The 20,533-nt window shown below is 43.2% G+C and overlaps 1 protein-coding gene across 6 annotated transcripts in view; it reads right to left on the reverse strand.

Moving 5' to 3' along the window:
* HHAT (hedgehog acyltransferase) overlaps positions 1–20,533 on the reverse strand; it is a 347,101-nt gene that overhangs the window by 266,308 nt on the left and 60,260 nt on the right. For 4 of the 6 annotated variants that reach the window (XM_077902208.1, XM_077902207.1, XM_077902209.1 and 1 more), the window contains exons 5-7: positions 14,925–15,119; positions 12,473–12,688; positions 4,327–4,498 (exon numbers count right to left, since the gene is read on the reverse strand). In XM_077902208.1, coding sequence (XP_077758334.1) covers positions 4,327–4,498; positions 12,473–12,688; positions 14,925–15,119 — 583 coding nt within the window. The remainder of the gene's footprint in view (positions 1–4,326; positions 4,499–12,472; positions 12,689–14,924; positions 15,120–20,533) is intronic. The other 2 variants (XM_077902212.1, XM_077902213.1) reach the window with 1 other exon arrangement.

The raw sequence follows: 20,533 nt of genomic DNA on the forward strand, positions 1-20,533 counted from the left end.
CAGCCCAAGTGGCCCAGCGGTTTGGTGCCACCTTTGGCCTACGGCGTGATCCTGGAGACCCAGGATCAAGTCCTACATCAGGCTCCCTGCATGGAGCTTGCTTCTCCCTCTGCCTGTGTCTCTGCCTCTCTCTCTGTCTTTCATGAATAATTAAGATATTTTTTAAAAAAACCCTCCTGGAACTAATATAACAATAGTAGCAAGGTTGCATGATACAAGGTTAATATACCAAAGTCAATCACTTTCCAATATACCAGCAGTGAACACGTGGAATTTGGTATTAAAAACAGGGGCACCTGGGTGGCTCTGTCGGTTAAGTGTTGGCCTTTGGCTCAGGTCAAGATCCTGGGGTCTTGGATCGAGGCCCACACTGGGTTCCCTGCTCAGTGAGGAGTCAGCTTCTCCCTCTTCCTCTGACCTTCACCCCTGCTCATGCTCTCTTTTTCTCTTTCTCTCAAATGAATAAATGAAAATCTTTTTTTAAAAAATTGAAATCAAAAACAATATTATATGCATTAGCACCCAAAAAATTTAGGTATAATTTAACAAAATATAAACGTTATATATAAGGAAAACTAAAACTCTGTTGAAACAAAGAAGAACTAATTAAAGGGAAAGGTATCTCATGCTCATAGACTCATATTGTCAAAATATCAGTTCTTCCTTAATTGATCTATAGATTCAATGCAATCCAAATCAAAATCCTAGCAAGTTATTTTGTTGATATCAACAAACTGTTTCTAAAGTTTATATGAAGAGGTAAAAGACCAAAAATAAAGTGAACAATATTGAAGGAGAAAAGCAAAGTCAGAGGACTGACACTATCTGACTTAAAGACTTACTATAAAGCTACAGTAATCAAGACAGTGTGACACTGGTGAAAGAATAAGCAAAAAGATCAATAGCACAGAATAGAATGCCCGGAAGTAGACCCCCATAGATACAGTCAATCCATCTTTGACAAAGGATCAAAGGCAATACAATGTGAGCAAAGATATTCTCAATAAATGGTGCTAGAAAAACTGAACATCCATATGCAAAAAAAAAAAACAAAATCTAAACACAGACTTTCCAGCCTTAACAAAAACTAACTGAAAATGGAGTAGAGATCTAACTGTAAAGTTCAAAACTACGAAACTCCTGGAAGAGGACATAGGAGAAAATCTAGATGACCTTGGATGTGGCAATGACTTTTTAGATACAACCCCAAGGGCGTAATCCATGACAGAAATAACTGATAAGCTGGACTTGCAAAATTTTTTAACTTTTGTTCTGTGAAAGACACTGTCAATAGAGTGAGAAGACAAGCCACAGGCTAGGAGAAAATGTTCGCAAAAGATACATCTGATAAAGGACTTTTATCTAAAATACACAGAGAATCACTAAAACTCAATAATTAAAAAAATGAAAAATCCAATTTAAAAATGAGCAAAAGACCTGAACAGACACCATGCAAAGATGGCAAATAAGCATATGAAAAGATGCTTCACATCAAATGTCACTAGAGAATTGCAAATTAAAACAACAGTGAGATGCCACTCTATACCTACTAGAATAGCTGAAATCCTAAACACTGACAACAACAAAAGCTGACAAAAATGCAGAGCAACAGGAACTCATTCATTGCTGGTGGGAATGCAAAAATGATACAGCCACTTTGGAAAACAGTTTCCAAGTTTCTTTTTTTTTTTTTTTTAATTTATTTATTCATGAGAGACAGAGAGAGAAAGAGAGAGAGAGGCAGAGACACAGGCAGGCTCCATGCAGGGAGCCCGACGTGGGACTCGATCCCGGGTCTCCAGGATCATGCCCTGGGCTGATGGCGGCACTAAACCGCTGAGCCACCCGGGCTGAGTAGGGCAGTTTCTTACACAAATAAACATACCCTTACCATCCAATCCAGCAACTGTACTCCGTGGTATCTATTCAAAGGAGTTTTAAATTCCTGTCCACACAAAAACCTGCACACAGATGTTCGCAGCATCTTTATTCATAATTGTACAACTCAGAAACAACTAAGATGTCCTTCAGTGGACAAACTCTGGTACATTCTAGGCAATGGATTATTCAGTGCTAAAAATAAATGAGTGATCAAGCCATGAAGAGACATGGAGAAACCTTAAATGCATAAGAGTACTAAGTGAAAGAGGTCAATCTGGAAAAGCTACATATTGTATCATTCCAATTATATAACATTCTGGATAAGACAAAACTACGGAGATGGTAAAGGGATCAGTGGTTGCCAGGGGTTAGACAGGAGGGAGGGATAAAAACAAAGGGCACCAAGGATTTTCAGGGCTATGAGACTACTTTGTGACATTAAAGTGGCGGACACTTGTCATTATACATCTGTCAAAACCCACAGACTGTACGACAAACACCAAGAGTAAATTCTAACGTAAATGATGGACTTGACGTGATAATGATGTGTTGATGTAGGTTCATCAGTTACAACAAACACACTGCCCTGGTGGGGATGTTGCTCGTGCGGGTAGCTGTGCATGTGAGGGTCAGGGAGTACATGGGAAATCTCTACACTCTCCTCCCGATTTCTCTGTAAACCTAGAAGTGTTTAAAACTCTAAAAATAAAGTCTGTATTTTTAAGTAAAAAAAAAAAAAAAAAAAAGGGAATGACTAAACCAAAACTCAGGAGAGGGTGACAGAAAGTAATGGGTTACAGAAATAAACAAAGGGCTTCTAGGATTCTGGTTATTTCTTAAACTGAGTAACAGATCCCCAAATGGATCATTAATGACTTTTCTGAGTCACTGAATTTACTACCACTGGTGCTGACCTTAGAGATAACGGTTTTTCTGTATCGTCTGAACCGCATTTTGAGTTGTGCTTTCTGTTACTTATAGTTAAAATCACATGAACTGATAGCTTGATTTGGGTGCAGTACAACAGGGATCTGATTTAGCATGTCATCGTTTCCTCCTATTCTGTTTGTCTAAGCATTTCATTAAAACCTTGTATTAGTTACCCTCAACTATTAAAAAAAAAAAAGGACTTGTTGGGGGGGAGGGGAAAGAGACTTTAATTAAAACAACTTAGTATTTTTCCAATCCTAAAAGGTATCTTCTTTGAAAACATTCTGATTAAGCATGTGTGATATCAAGGACAATCAAGACTTGAAAAAAAATCTATAAATCACCAAACAGATAAGGAGTCAGGCTTGTACTCTTGCCCTCCATAGGGAGCAGCTTAATCTGACTGGAAGATCACACATTTCCCAGTGGAGCTACAGGCTGGAGGTCAGACCACAAGGCTGAATTCAGCTACCACGGGAGTTCTTAAAAGGAGAGCAAACAAGGAAATAGGAGATTTTTGTCCAGAAAGGGGCACGGTCTCTGCTGTTTTGGCCAGAGAAATAAAGAGCAGTGGTTTCTCCACAGACCAGTCCTATACTGGAGACTGTGTCCTGCTTAGGAGATTACTCCCATCCCACCTTCTTGCAGATATAAAGAAATGCGCAGACCAAAAAAAGGGGGCGGGGCAACGGAGGGATATACACTAGCACACACCGTTTATTCTATCTACCAAGACACTATGAGCTAAGCCCTTCACCTGCATGGTTCCATTTAGCCCTCAAAACAAACCTGCAAACTCAAGGCTGTTCCCCTCACAGGATAAAGATGCAGAGAGGTTTAGTAACCCGTCAAAGGCAGCCCACTAGTGGTAGGTGGAGCTGAGACTCAAGCCCAGGTCTGTCCCGCCTTAAAGCTCATATTCTCTTCTTTAGTATCATCCACGAGAACCACAATGAATACCACAGCCCAACTCAGTCCTGGAGCATCGCCTCTTTGCAGGGACTCGAAGGCTGTCCCCTACATCTCTTGCCCTCTGCTGTCAACTACAGTGCTGGCCACACCATAAAGATGCAGACCCCAGTAAGCTTAGTAGGATTCCATTATGAAAAGGGATTCCTACCACCCTTAGCTCCCAGACCACAAAGCCTGGCCCTCACATCCATCATCCACCTCACACATGCATCAGCTTGGCCACAGAGGAACAAGGTCAGCTAAAAAAAAAAAAAAAAAGATGTGGGAAATATCAGAAAGGGAGACAGAACGTAAAGACTGCTAACTCTGGGAAACGAACTAGGGGTGGTAGAAGGGGAGGAGGGCGGGGGGTGAGAGTGAATGGGTGACGGGCACTGGGGGTTATTCTGTATGTTGGTAAATTGAACACCAATAAAAAATAAACAAAAAAAAAAAAAAAGAAGGACTACTCAAGACAACTACACCCTGTCTGCCACCCAGCCCAGCCTTACTCTGAAGCTAACTCTTGATGCTTGTTCCACTGACAGTAATTTCCACAATTACCTAAGGTCCAACAAGAGACAGCCTTCAGGAGAGAGGCACTGCTGTAGATGGCGTGCATGTACATGAGGTGAACCATCAGCTCTGCCAACCACCAATAGCAGAGGAGGCGACCCAGCCCCACGGCAAAGGCGGAAAGGTTGGACTTCAGCGAGCAGTACTCTTGCTGCTGCACCTAAAGGAGAAACCAAAGAAGTCATTGGATTGTGCCTTGACTTTTTAAATCTTCCAAATAGTCCCCTAGACAGTATTTCTAGTCAACTTCTCACAAACATCATTGCCACTTATACCAACAGAGGGTCAGTGTAGTTATTCATTGTTCTTGGGTGAAAAAGTCACATCCAAGCTTGGGTGGGATCAACGAGCTAGCCTAGCGCCAAGAACCAAGGTGGGTTCTGCATCCCTTCACCACAGCAACAGCTTTGCAAAAGCCCAGCGTGGAGGGCAGTACCCGAAGTACTCCCCCTCAGGACTTTGGGGTCTCTTTAGGCTCAGGTGTCACACTGCCTGTCTTCATCCATCACCCACCCACCTGTAAGGCTGGTAAAGGTAGGGCCAAGTCAGGAAGGGGTACAGAACTGGTAAGAGAAAGGGAGGAGAGACAGAGCTTGAGAACAAGGGAAAATTTAGATGTGGGTGTGTTCTCTTAACTGAAGTTGTTTCTGAAATAAAGCAGAATAAACACAGGGACAGTACACAGGACAAGTCTCTTAATCAGCACACAGTGCAATGTAAGTTAAGAACATGAACTTTACAGTCAGAATTGGGATCAGATTCTAGCACAAACCACACAGCCGTGTGATCCCAAGCAGGTTACTTAATCTCTCTGAGGCTTGGTTCCCTTACACATAAAGTGAAAAAAATGGTCATGACTAAATATGATGATATATATGAAGTACTCAGCACAGCACCCGCATATAAATAGCACAGGCTAATTGGCATTTGGTATCTGGCAACCTGGGTGCCTCCTACTGCGCCTTCTTCACATTCTTCCCTCATGGCATCCCAGAGGCATACCAGTTTCAGGGCAGAATTAGGACATAGGACAAGACCAAATGCCAAAGGTGAGAGAAGGACGTTTCTATTATTCATGGACAAGGACAGACTACTGAGAGTTCACTCAACATATGAACAACACAGAACCAATTTTATCACAGTAGCTGGGTTCTGGGTCTTGCCTCACTGCCTGCTGTCTAGGGATACACAATACTTTAGGGGCACCTGGGTGTCTACCTTAGCTCAGGTCATGGTCCCGGGGTCCTGGGATCGAGTCCCACATCAGGCTTTTCACAGGAAGCCTGCTTCTCCCTCTGCCTATGTCTCTGTCTCTGTCATGAATAAATAAAATCTTTTTTTAAAAAAAAAAGTACTTTAAAACACATAGATGCTGAAATGCATAAGCACCTTATAAAATTTGTGTGAATTCAATTTCAGCCTTACATCACTAGGCAAACACACAAAAATGAGCAAGCATATAAGTGGTCTGGATCTTACTCTGACAAGATTTTATTAGACTGAAGCCTGCCTTGTAATGTAGAGGTGAAGCTAATGCATAAATGATGAAGTTGGATCAGCAAACATTCGCTGGCAGAAGAAATGGACTTGATTTAGCTTTTGACAATTTGGGCTCAAGATGCTACACGAACAGGAAAGGCTCATCCTTAGGGCCTCTTGGGCTCCCACACTCCTTGAACACCAATGGTGCAGGGGGTCCCACTGCAGCCAGGAATGATAGGCGCTGCCCTCAGGGAGGAAGGGAAATCTGCACACCAGGGGATTTACGTTTACTCCATTTTGACCAAACATTCTACTACTTTCTCAAACTGTCCTCTCACAGCAAGACACCAGCTTAAGAAATTCTGGCTGGTTCAGAGGCATCGCAGTCATCTGCACAAATGGCTTCCTCCCTTTTGCCATCTGCTTAGGTAGCTATACCAAGGAAAGTGTATTGGTTTAATATTTTCAATGTAAATTGATCAAACTAACAGGAATTTCCTTCTTCCATTAGCTTTCCACAGTTGGCCTTGGGGAGGTATTTTGCCCAGCCATAGCAATCTGCCTTGTTAGAAGCAACCATAACTGCTGGGAGAGATCTGCCAAGTTATCTGGGAAGGGTTTTCCCAGAAGGAAGACTGGGCTTATCAGGGCTTTGTGCAACCACAGCTGGACTATATGACCCAATGCACATCCCTTTCCAGGCATAAAGTGAGGGTGGCTTTCATCCGCATGCATACCTGAAGTGTGTGTGCTCTGCAAGACCAGACAACGACTACAGCAATGGATCTGTAGGCCAATGGACGGACAAAGCCTCAATGCAGAGATGACTACCTGCCCAATCATTCACATCTGCTACTGAATTGGGAAGAAAAGGAAATACCCCAAATGTCCAACAGTGGGAGGTTGGTCAAATGCATGAGCGCACCTCAATATTATGTGGACATGAAAACTACTTTTTTCAACGTGCATTAAATAATTAAAGACTAGAAAAACACACACCAAAATGGTAACGGTGATTGTACCCCTTTTGGTCAGATTTTTAGACTGCTTTTAACAGTTGTTTATTTTTATAATCAAAGGGGAAAATAATGGAACTTCACAATATCGTGAAGACTTTAGTCTTCTCTGTCTATGAGGCAAGGTCCTCTATTTCTTCACCCTTCTAAAAAAATATCTAGCTTCAGGACACCCCCCGCCCCCCTGGGCAGCCTAGCATCTTCTACACGTAAGATGCTCATTGTCCTACACTGGACCCATCTTTACTTCTCCTCAACTTCCCACCTCACCTGTTGATTTTCTTAACAACAAGGAGCTGAGTTCCTCTTCGTTCATTCTTTCCCAGTTCTCTAAAGCAAATTCATTTGGACCTCACTGCCATCAGCAAATGAGGAAACGATTCTGAACATAGTGTCCATTGGTCTGCGGAGGCCAGAAGGCAATCAGCTAAGCTAAGACTCAAAGAGGCAACTAAACCATTCCAGACCACAGGCGGCCCTTTCTTGGTGCCACACTCTTGGAGGGAAGCAAGCCCCTGGCTGAATGTGATAACGGCCTCAAAAGCAGTGTAGACAGAACACAATCTTCACACGACAAAATGTCCCCTGTTTCTAAATAAGCAACTGTGCACATGGCCTGTAGGACCCTGAGCATAAGCCCATCCCAGGCTCAGGTCTCCTGAAGACCAAATCTGTACCTGAGGCCTCAGAGCATCACTGGGGCGTGCAGCCCCAAGCCAGGGAATAGAGAAGCAGCTGGATGGGAAGAGAGTGACATGAGGCAATCAGGAAAACATGCCTACCCAATCACCTCTTAGCTCCAGGCAATTGCCATTCAGAGGCCTGCCTTAGCTTCCCCAAACAATGTGCAGTCTAAAATGACACAAATATCTATAATTAAGGAGAAACATGAGGTACATTTTGTGGTTGATTGGCTTCCCAATAATGGCTCACCTACTCTCCCCAGGGCAAAACCTCTCTACCCGGTTTAATAAGGTATAATTATGTGTCACCACTGGACCAGAAGGGCTGAACTTTCCGCTGCAATGCCTACCTTTTGATGTTGGATGCCTCCTCATTCAGAGTAACAGAATTGTCTATTCCTTAATCATACAAATGAATACAGGAGAAGGAAAACAATCCAGTTTTTTACTCTATTTGCTTGTACTTAAAAAAGTTTTTTCATCTTTCGTTAGTGTCATATGATTACAGTCCATTTATACCTTCAATCTAGTTGATTCCCTTTTATTTAAAAAATTCAGCATTTGTCCCTTGTCAATCCAGCAGGAATAAAAGATATGCCATACACAGCTCACCTAATGAGCTCTCTTGTCTGCATGCAAGCATTTCATTTGAGATATCTCAAACCTCGGGGAGTGCCAACCTTAAGACCATTGGAAACTGCCATCAATGGGAATTTTTAGTTAAGACTCCACTAAAAAATACACATTAACTCATCTGCAAAGTGCATTTTAAAACACATTATATTTTAAAACCTCATTTCATGCAAATTGCATAAAAAGGAATATTGAAGCCTTTCAAAGATAGTCTGATGATTAAAGATGACAGTTCTAAAAGATGAAAGGTTCTTTTCCTTCACACACTAATAATACATATATTTAAGAGCACCAAACAAAAGCCTTCCCTGGAGCCAGCGTTTGACTCTGCCAACTCTGCTCCAACCTCTACGCCTGGGTCAAGGGCATTGTAGCCAGGAGTCTTATGCTTTGTGACAGATAAACTTCTCTCCAGTCCATGGTCTCAGATCATACCCGACTCCCAGCAGAGTGTTCCGTAATCAGCCCTCACCTCCCTCTCCCCAGGCATCCAGACCAAGGCCGATGGTACTCAGTGGTCTCTGCCACAACAGCAAGCACTGCCACTGCTCTATCCAGCCTGAGCCTCCAGATCCAGATATCCACCAGGCCACACTGCAGCCTCTAACTCCTGTGGGGCTGGCTGCCCAGCTGGCAGCAAGGCTCACATCTGGATTCCTTCCACCCCCAATCTGCATTCAATTAGCCTCTCTTTGCCTCTGTGTTACCATCTGTAAAGTGGTGGTAACAATCGTATCTCTCTTCTCCAGTGGCTGTGAGGATGAAGGAGTTAGCACATGCCACAGCTGGCTCGGAGCAAGCGCTCAGTTGGTGTTCTTTATTACAGTCTGTATTATTCCAGCTGGTCTCTAGAGCCAGAGCCCACCCCAAACGCTGAGTGACACATGTGGGACATTGTCTGCCTGCCCAGCTCTTACCAGCCCTAGCCATTTAAGTCTGGGCCCACCAAGGGGTAAGCTGTGAAACTGGCCCCTCTACATGGAGGACAAGGAGGGAATGAAGAGGTAAAGCACTCCAGATTGGTAGGTGGCAGATGAAATAAACAGAGGAACTTAAACACAAGACTAGTCTCGAGTTGCTGCAAGATCTCCACACCCGCCTACCAAATCTTAAAAGTTTAGATAGAGGCCTTAACCCAGTTCAGTCACATATTCGAGTCCAAGGGTCTCAATGACACCTTACTCTTTCAAGGCTGTGTGTCCTTGGAATAGCTCCTAGTGGGGAATGGCAGGTGGGATGTACATTCTAAGGATGGGGCAAGGTGTGAGGAGCCTCTGATTATCTGGGTTCAGCTTATGGGTCAACCAGCAGTCATATCCTCTCCATGACCTCCTCCAATAACCTCTCCCAAAACTGCCACATGCTTTTGGCTACCAACAACAATAATAGTAATCATGAACACTTCAGGGTGTTCAAATGTCAAGCCATGTTACCTATACAAAATCCTTTAATCCTTATAATAATCCTATGAGGGAGGTACTATTATTCTTCCCGTTTCACCAGTAAGGTAGGTAATTCACTAAATACTCTCAAAAGCTAAAGCGAAGTAGGAATTCAAACCCTGTTAACAATAGGGCTGGGCTCCCGGGCCTTTGCTCGTAGCCACCATGCAAGCTAACCATTTGAGCACTGGCTCTGTAAGGAAAAGCCCCCTGGTCCTACCACATTCAGACTCACCATCCTTCCCCACGCCAGCCTCTACTGCACAATTCAACCTGCTTGGGCTCCAAGCTAAGTGAATGAACAAGCCTTGTGGGTAAGTGCCTCTGCTTATTAAACCTGTCCCCAGCTGCCCCGTCCTCTAGCATCACCCCTCCTCGCTCAGTATCTGAGCTCCACAGACCATGGGAGAAAAATAAACGGGGCACATGTTCCTGAAACTCCAAATGCCATCTGAGATGGCCTCCAAGTTCAGGCACTATGGCCTTTTAACAGGCAAACGTTTACCTGCTCAGGATGGGTGTGCAAATTGCACATGGCTGACTTCACAGAGGACACCTCCTCTATGCTTCCCTCATCCTGTGTATGCGATGTACACATTAAAAAAAAAAAAAAAAAAAGCTGCATGGGGTGAAAGATACATTCCCCCCACGGTGTGCCTAATGCTGTCTTTTATCAACCAGAGTTCCCCCTTCTGGTTGGTTTCCACGGTGGGGCTCTGCTGCCCCCTGGCGGCAGAGCCTCGTTCTCTGGCTCTCGTTGACCCCATCACCGTAGAACCATGAATTTCACTACTGCCATTTCATGTTACCTTTATATTCATTCACTCACATCCTCCTTCAGAGCAAACGTCGCTTACAAGTTCTTCCAGTTGGCTTTCTTCCTCCCCCAGCAGCCTCTTCCTTCTTGGCCTCCCTGAAGGAACTCTTTCACTACTGGCTTAGCTTCCTACCTAACTGCTTCCTTTTTAAGACCCATTTTTCTCAAAGGGGGTCAGTGCCCCAAAAAACCTTCTGTAATGTGGAAGCCTCGTGGCTGTTTTTACTTGCCCTGCAGCTTACTAAACATTTGCCTTCTCTAGACCAACTTTCCTATGACTCTTCCCAGACAAAGAAAGGTCTCGGTTTACCTTCCCAGTTCCCTGTTTTAGCACGTGCTTCCATTTTGAAAGGATTGAAAAAGAGAGGGAGTAAGACAGAGATGCAGCCAGTCTCCACACCTGACTGCCTACAGGAAGAAACCTGTAGGGCCTGACCTACACTTGGGACACCCCCAGCCCCCAGCTCTGCTGAGGAACTCAGGACAATGGTTCTCCACCTCTAGCAGGCTGCAGGATCACCTGGAAGGCCTAATAAATCACATTGCTGGACCCCACCACTGGAGTGTCTGAATCAGATCTGAGGTGGGGCCCAATAATTTGCATTTCTTTTAAGATTTATTTATTTATTCATGAGAGACACACAGAGAGAGAGGAAGAGGCAAAGACATAGGCAGAGGGAGAAGCAGGCCCCATGCAGGGAGCCACCCAGGCATCCCAAGAATTTGCATTTCTAACAAGTTCCCAGATAGTCCTGTTGCTGGTGGTACAAAGACCTCACTTTGAGAACCACTAAATTAGATCAGTTGCCATCACTAACCACCTGTCTTTACACAATAATTTTAAATACAATTCTCAGACACAAACTTCAAATTACTTCATGACAGAAGAATGACCTTTGTAACCCAAACTGAGGTATGAGAAACCATATGCTAAACATATATCTGCCGAGAATATCAATCTCACTTGAAGATCTATGGAGGAAAAAAAATTAAATAAATTTTATTGGCAATTTTAAAGCTACATTATTGTTATAATGCAGAAATATACTTTTAAGTATAATGTATAATTCACAGGATCTTTAAGATAGAATACGGGATTTCTAAGAAACCTGCTACTTTTCCAGGGGGCGCCGTACACATTGCCCTTAGGAAATAATGCAACACGGCTGCGGGCCCTGCACTTCGAACTCATTTCCAGGCGTGTGTATGCATATGTGTGTATGTGCTTGTGTGTGTTGTGCACAGGCGTGTGTTGTGTTCTGTGTGTACATATGCTGTGTTGTGTGTGCATGTATGTGTGTGCATATGTGTCATCCCCATCTCCATCAAGATTGTTTTGTTCTGGTGGTAGGAGGTAGGACTACCTGTAGAGAAACATAGGTTTTAGGCATTATCAATTTACTGAACCTTGACTGACCTCATAAACACGTTCCATGAGGCCAGCTGTGGAATGAGAACAAAAATTCGAAGTAGGAGGGAAAATGAGGTGGGAATGACAAAGGTAGCTTTACAGGAACTTCAGACAAGGCTGTAGGGAAGCTGGGTCCTGGGCAGAAACTCTTTTGGACCCCAAAACACATTATTACGTTCAAACTCCCTCCAACTCCACTCTGCTGTCTCATCTAGGTCACCCTGAACAATTCCCAGGTGATGACAGAGGTATTTCATAAGCAGTGATATCACAAAGTCATATTTGCCAACCAACAGCCTTAGACAGTTTCCCTTTCTACTTTTCCAAGTAATACCATCAGAATCCAATTTTTTCTTTCCCTGGGACTTCTTGCTGCGCCCAGCTACTAATCTTAGTTGCCAGAGCCCATCGAGGAGTCAGGGTGTGGGGTTCCTCGAGCCAACATGTGCAAGAGACAAGTTGACCTTTATTTCAAATATTTATTTTCCGTTAAGTACTTCATTTATTACGTACGAAGTCACAACAATAACATGTTTTAAATTTGAGGGTGCCCCTGAATGAAGAGCCTTGGGAGTCTCATGGATGGCCATGACCAGTAAGGATGGAGCCTTAATCCACAGAATACCAATCCAGTCCCCAATGGGCTCTACCTTTGCGATGAACTCCGGGAAGCTGAGGATAGGCCCGTTGTGGAAGACGGGGTAATAGAAGACATAGGCCACCAGCCAGGGAAAGGAGTAGAAGCTGTGCCCGTTCGGCATCTGCTGCCAGCAGAACTCAAGGCTGAAGCTGGTGTAGTACAGGCAACGCACGGTCAACGTGAACTGCAGTAGGTAGTACTCATTTTCTGTCTGGTACCACCCTCTCTGCAAAGTGACAAGAAGAGAACAACTCTTGGGTGTCAAGGAAGGACACCACCCAGTCCCCTGGGAAGGACTTCATTTCCATGGGTAGAGCAGCTACCGTAAAGGGAGTTGAGAACCATGGAGCAGCAGGTAAATCTCACCGGTAATAGAAACAAGCAGTGGGCAGAAGAGTGGCTCTACCACCACCCATCAACTTCACATTAGGCCTGATGTGCTGTAATGAAAAGTTTTCCAAGATACGCATCTATCAGATTCATCCCGACGTGGAGATTAACTACAGCCAGTGGGTACTTTGACAGTTCCCCCAACAATCCAGAAAGCAAAGAGAGGCTTATAAATATCACATGGGATTCCTGCCTTCAAACGTATTTCTCCTTTTGCTTTTCTGTTATTAATTTGGCTCCACATGTTGTGGAGGAGGATTTGCCAAATAAGCTTTAGAAACAGTCAAGAAAAATAGTCCCTGCCCTCGATGTGTCTAAATCCTCGTACAGGAGATAGGTAATGTGAGTATATGATTACAATGCAAGCTGAAATAAGAAATAACAAGCATATATGAAAATATGTATGTGGTAAGACCTTAACAGTGCTAGGAGACGTAAAATTATGGATCATTTTATTCTTCAACATTTTCCATAACCCGTATGTACTGCTTTTTTTTTTAAGACTTTATTATTTATTTATTCATGAGAGACACAAAGAGAGGCAGAGAAGAGGGAGAAGCAGGCTCCACGCAGGGAGCCCGACATGGGACTTGATCCCAGGTCTCCAGGATCAGGCCCTGGGCTGAAGGTGGCACCAAACCGCCGAGCCACCAGGGCTGCCCCTGCTTTTTTAATGAGAAGAACAATTAATGGGAATAAAAGATAGAAAACTGGGACAAAGGAAGGAACAGTGAATGTGATCTGTGGGGGTGCTTTAACAGCTTTCCACAGAAAAACTAAGCAGTGAAGAGTTTCTGTTCCATGCCCAGGACTTCAACAGCCACCAAGAAAGACCAAGAGAACTACTCATGCAAAAGCATGAAAACCCAAAGCAACTAGTTTCTGGTCATTTGTTCCCCTTGGGCAGTATTTTTCAAATCTCTAGTCTGCATAATAAATGGAATGTTTATTCCCTACCAACATCCATAACTGATGCTAACTATTCCCAAACAAATGATAATTACAATTGGAGTCTGTTTTTTACATTTGCCAGGTCCCCAAAAAGTTAGCTATGGATTCCTTTTTATTTTTAGTGCACATCTATTTTTAAGCACATGTACTTAGATGATCACCTAGAGTTCATCACTGTGGGAAGCGTCTTTTGTCAAGATGAAGCTATTACCCTACTTTCTCTCTTAAGTCCAGATTTGGACATATGTGCTTCAAGTGTTAGCCCCAGTCTGTCGGTGAGAGTGAAGAAAAATTAAGAATAGTGTAACAGAAAAAAATTATTGAATTTTCAAAAGGCTACAATTTTTACAAAATCACTTAATAGATATCATCTTATTAGAGCCTCAGAACGACTCCATGAGGAAGACAGAGCACCTATTGATTTCATTTTCAAAATGATGAAATTGAGATTCAGGTTGAATGACTGCCTCCAGTTTCAAAAGTAGGAAAGACAGTTACCAGAAGAGCCAAGGAATCAGCTCACCCTCTGGTCCCATCATGTTCTTTGCCCCAACCTTGCTGATCCAGGGCGCACTGAGTGCTGTCACTTGTATCAATGAATGAGGGAATGAACAAGTGCATAAAAATAAAGACACCCCAGAAGTTTCAGTTCCATGACGACTAAAGAAAGAATATCAAAACTTCCTAAGATTTTCTGGGCAAGGAAAACACCTGCCTTATCTGTCTCAAGGGCTATCATGTGCCTCGGATGAGATAAGGAATGTGAGTTTTTCCTATAAATTGTAGAGCACTCTACAGATGATTTTTTATTAAATGCACAGAAGACCATTGCTTTTTTTTCCCATTGTTCCTTACCCACTGCTGCTGCGACATCTGGCACCATCCATGCCTACCAAACCGGGAAAAGAGGTACAGGGTCAACCCTGGGCAACCAGAGGGCTAAGGCATACATAGTCAGATACAAAAGACGAGTGCAGAACGCAACACACCAGGATCCACATGCATCAACCCCACTTGGCCACTGGAGGGACCCCCACCACGGTTCTTCAACTGACTCTTGGCTGAAAATGAAGGCGTCTGCCCAATGGAAGCACTGCCAAGGGTAAAGCGGCTACACTTACCTTAACTTCCTCCACATCTTGCAGCCTCAGTGTGGAGAGCAGGAAGAGAGAACAGAGCCATGTGAGGGCCAGTGACCGGAGCTGGGCTACACAGAAGGAGATGAGGGTGTGGAGAAAAATAATGGCTGTGCCGTGGGCCCCCAGCACACACCAGGAGGCCCACATTCCATAAGCCCCCAGGATCCAGGGTCTGTGCTGCAGACAGGGAGGAATCCAGGGAGAGAGAAAAAGAGGGAGGGGGCAGGGAAGAAAAGAGAAAGGAGTGAGCTACTGGGTATTGCTATTAAACATTCTATAGAGAAGAGCATAATGCTTAGCGATCCATTAACCAGACTATTCTCACCGCTCTGGGGATTTAGTGCAACACAGGATTCAGAAGGACCTTCCACACGATCCCCAGAATATTGGCTGCCTACCCCAGAACTCCCCCAGATCCCCCCAGAAGCAAGGAGCCACTCTCCAGCCTTCTGCCAAAGCCACCCACCACTGGATCCCCTCCAACAAGATATTTAGCCGACTTCTCAAAGACTCTATGGAAGCCAAAAAACAGCTGGAAAAACTACCAATCTGAAATACTAGCCCCTACATACACTATCCTGCAGAAGTGAAGGTGAAAGCATTAGTGTCTCTTCGAGACAAGTGGGACATTCAAAACACAAACAGCTTTCAAAGTCTAAACCAGAGATTTAAATGAAAATATCACTCTACATTTTTACTAGCATATTGTTTACAGTCAAATTTATGTCGCAGAAAAAGTATCTTATGTGCTTTATAGAGTATTGAGGCCTTTGCAGAGTCAATCTGATTGACATGTTCATCCCCATTTTAGAAGAATCAGAATATTTTTCTATCCAATTAAGTTTTATAGCTATTTGACATTGAATAACTAACTAAACATGTCTTTGCTTTTATGATCTATACTTGGTCATATCTGGCTGGTAAATCCTTACTTAAAAACCACAATAATGTTTGACATTATTTGAGAGGCAACATATTACGGTCGTTTAATCACTCAAGCTTTAAAGTCCAACTGCCTAAAATAAATCCCGTTGTCCCCATTAACTAGCCATGTGACTCCAGGCAAGGTACTTAATCTCTCCCTACCTCAGTTTTCTCATATGTAAAATTAGGATAATGGTATCTATTTCATGAGCCTGCTGTGAGGATTGCTAATGCAGGTGAAATGTTTACACATGTTTACACAAATGTTTACAGAACGTTGTCTGCGTACATAGTAAGGGCAATACAAATACTAGTTATTATTCCTATAGGGAATACGATGGGTCCTTTTTGGTGTGTACTTTAAAATATGGTTTCCAGAAATACACTGAGTTTAAAGTGGGGGATACTTGAATTTAGGTCTTGTGAAAACAATTCTTTTTTTTTTTTTTTAAGTTTTCAGTAGTTTTTCTTTTGTATATGTTTTATTGGAATTCGATTTGCCAACATATAGTATAACACCCACTGCTCATCCCATCAAGTGCCCCCCTCAGTACCTGTCACCCAGTCACCCCATCCCCACCCACCCACCTCCCCTTCCACTACCCCTTGTTCGTTTTCCAGAGTTAGGAGTTTCTCATGTTTTGTCTCCCTCTCTGATTTTTCCCACTCACTTTTTCTCCTTTCCCCTTTATTCCCTTTCACTATTTTTTATATTCCCCGTATGAGTGAAACCATATAATGTTTGTTCTTCTCCGATTGACTTACTTCACTCAGCATACTACTCTCCAGTTCCATCCATGTCGAAGCAAATGGTGGGTATTCATTGTGAAAACAAGAATTCTTTAAGGCAAAGACCGATGTGGACCATAGACTATAAATCCTAGCTTTAGATGCTAACTCTTCCAAAATATTGTCTAAGTACAATTCTTTCCCAAACCTACACTCCAAGAGAGAACATTTTAACTGAGCAACTAGGTCAGGCACTTTTAAGTCCCTAGAAGAATCAGAGAAATCTGCAATTCAGTTTTACTGTTTTTCCATGCTATTGCCCGCAGAAAACAGTCACATAAATTTGCTTCAAATTTTCCCCCAAACACTCACCTCTGGGTAGAGTCCAATGATAAGAAACAAGGTTGCCAAAGACCATTTTAAGAACTGGTTTTAACAAAGAAAAATAAAGGTTTTCCAACATGATCTACAGCTTTTACCACCAAGAATCCTTTTCCAGGCACACATGGCTACATACATAGACACAACTACATTTTTATTAAGTGTTATTTGATCCATTTGGAAGAAGGCTGTTTGTTCGGCTTCTACTTGGGAATTTAACCACAGACTAAGGGGCTCTGATTTGGAAAAAGCCAAACCAGATTCTCTGACGAATGAATTTAACCAAACTCACCAAAGCTACCGTCCAGGCACACAACTCTGCCCCCAATTTTCATCCCCTACGGTCTTCCTCCTGCCAAACAAGACAGGCAGGCGACATGCAGTGCTGTTCTGAGACAGCACAGAAAAGGCTCTCACGATACCTTCATGTTCTCCACTATCTCTCATATCACCTACTCATCTCCCCGGTGGGGAGAGGCAGCTCTACCATACACGTCCACGGCAGACAGGTGATGTAAAGGAAAAGGTGCAAAATATGCAAAAAATAATCACTGGTTTAGAAATAAAAAAGAACTATTATATAAATTAGAACTCCACTAAACTCCTGACAGTATGGTCAGCCATCGACGCCTTACTCTCTAACTGGCATCAGAGGATAGTCCCCACTATCGATACAGCCCTTAGGACACCCCTCCTCCAAGCACTGTCCATCTGCACACCTGTCTGGACCTGACGGAATCAGTATGGTGAGGGACTGGAAACGGAAGAGCAACACTGCCCACCAGCAAGCAGTGTCGTGGATGGTCTGCTCCGAGGAGGAGGAGGAGGAAGAGGAAGAGGAGGGCTCTACCCAAGTGTTGCAAAGATCATTTTCATATGTAAAGGCCTAATGCAACCCTGTTCCATCTACTTCTACTGCAAAAGTGCTTATATATTTTTCAAACTTTTGTCTACCTAAGTGAAAATGCTTAAGAATCCGATATTAAGCTTCTGACATCAAATATGTCAGGAACTATTTAACTTTTCAAAAATAAAAAAAAAAAAAATGTGTTATGGGGCACCTGGGCAGCTCAGTCGGCTGAGCGTCTGACTCTTGGTTTCGGCTCGGGTCGTGATCTCACAGTTGTTTGATCAAGCCCCGGGTCAGGCTCTGTGTCGCCACGAAATCTGCTTCAGATTCTCTCTCCCTCTCCTTCCACTCCCACACGCACTCTCCCTCTCAATCAGTAAAATCTTTTTAAAAGTAAAATGTGTTAGATCTTATTCTAAAACAATACTTCTGATTGCTCGCTAAAAGGACTAAGACTTTATCTCCAAGTTCTCAGGGCAATCTGGACAGATACACAGGTTTTTTTTTTTAAAGATTTATTTAAACTGTTTATTTATGATAGACAGAGAGAGAGGCAGAGACACAGGCGGAGGGAGAAGCAGGCTCCATGCCGGGAGCCCGACGTGGGACTTGATCTCGGGACTCCAGGATCGCGCCCTGGGCCAAAGGCAGGCGCCAAACCACTGAGCCACCCGGGGATCCCCAGATACACAGTTTTGATCACACACATGATCCAGGTCAAGCTCCAGTTTTAAAGATTCATTTAAATGAAGTAATGTTCCTGACTGGGAATTATTAGTCCCTTGAAAAGAAGGCATAGAGAATTCTGTTGATCAAGTGTACAAATAAAACATGAGCTTAATTTAGTGATGGGCTGTGATGTTTAATCTAAAAATTTGAATTCTAATTTTATAAATGTTTTTGAGATTTTTGAGATAGTTGTAGACTCAGGGCAATTATAAGAAATAATATATAGAGCAATCCCATGCACACTCTACCCAGTTTTTTCCCAATTGTAACAGTTCACAAAACTGTAATACACCACAACCAGGATACTGGCATTGCTACAATCTACCAAATTTATCCAGGTTTCCCCAGTTTTGCTTATATTTCTGTGTGTGTGTTTAGTTTTCTACAACTTTATCACATGTAGAGGTTCAGTATCCACCACAGTAAAGACAGCCAACAGCTCCATCACCATAAGGATCTCTTGCCTTTTCTAACTACCTCCTTCCTACCCCCTTTATCCCACATCCTTAACTCCTGGAAACCACTGATATTTTACCCATTTCTAAAATTTTATTTTGAAAATTGTATGTAAGCTTTGGAATTGGCTCTTTTCACTCAGCATAATTCCCTGGAGATTCATCCAACTTGCTGAGGATATTGAAAGTTGTTCCTTTTCACTGCTACATAGTATTCCATGACCTGGACGTACCACTGTTTAGCATTCAGCTGTTGAAGGGCATCTGAGTTTCCAGTTTTTTGTTATTATGAGCAAAACTGATAGGAACATATGTGTATGGTTTTTGTGTAAAAAATAAGTTTTTATTTCACCAGGATAAATGTGCAAGGGTATATTTGCTAGATTAGCATGGTAGTTGCACATTTAGTTCTCGAAGAATCTGCCAAATAGCATTCCCACCAGCAAGGTATGAGTGATCCAGTTTATCCCCATCCTTGACAGCATTTGGTGCTATCACTGTTTCATCTGAGGCAACCTGGTCAGTGTGGGGTAATATCTCTTGGTGGCTTTAATTTGCATTCACAAAGCCCTTGTAAATGGTAAGATTGTCAGGGCTGACCTGATGGTTCAGTCTGTTAAACATCTGACTCTTGGTTTTGGCTCAGGTCATGATCTTAGGGTTGTGAGATCAAGCCCCCATGGTGGGCTCTAGGCAGTGCAGTCTGCTTCTCACTCTCTCCCTCCCTCTGCCCCTCCCCACATGTCTATGCGCTAAGATAAATAAATAAATCTTTTAAAGAATAATAAAAATAAGGATCAAAGTGTGAGCAACCCAAAGCTTGAGAACAAGACAAGCCAGATAAACTTAGCTAAGGCACAGGACTGTCCTGACCCACTTCACTCGCCTTATTCCAGGCTCTTCAGTTTCTAGTAGAAGATGAAAAGGCAGATGAGGGAAGAGAATAAATTTTTAGAAGTCTAACAAACAAGGACGCCTGGGTGGCTCAGCAGTTGAGCATCTGCCTTTGGCTCAGGGCATGATCCTGTGGTCCCGGGATCAAGTCCCACATCGGGCTCTATGCATGGAGCCTGCTTCTCCCTCTGCCTACAATCTCTGCCTCTGTGTGTGTGTGTATTTCTCTCATGAATAAGTAAAATCTTTTTAAAAATTAAAAAATAAATTAAAATCTAACAAACAGTAAGAAAGAAACTAGATTTTGCGGCGGTTGAGATAAAGCCAAAGTGGGGATGCAGCAGCCTTCTGAATGTGACACAGTGCTTCCCGCCCAGGCTGCAGGAGGACGGCCACCTGCCCCCTGCTTGCTGTGTTTATGCTGAACTGACCTTCTGCTCAATAGGCCCCCTCCACAGGCTAACACCCTGTCTTGCTCACGTTATAATGTAAGCCCAGAACCTATCACGGTACCCAGCTTATAGCAAGTGTCCCGTGAACACTGGATAAACGAACAAATGTTAGAATAGTGAAGTGGGTAGATATGTGTGATGGGTATGCTTCCCCAAGTCTCTGGACTTTACAAGAAG

The sequence above is a fragment of the Canis aureus genome, chromosome 6, assembly GCF_053574225.1.
Source record: "Canis aureus isolate CA01 chromosome 6, VMU_Caureus_v.1.0, whole genome shotgun sequence".
Lineage (NCBI taxonomy): Eukaryota > Metazoa > Chordata > Mammalia > Carnivora > Canidae > Canis > Canis aureus.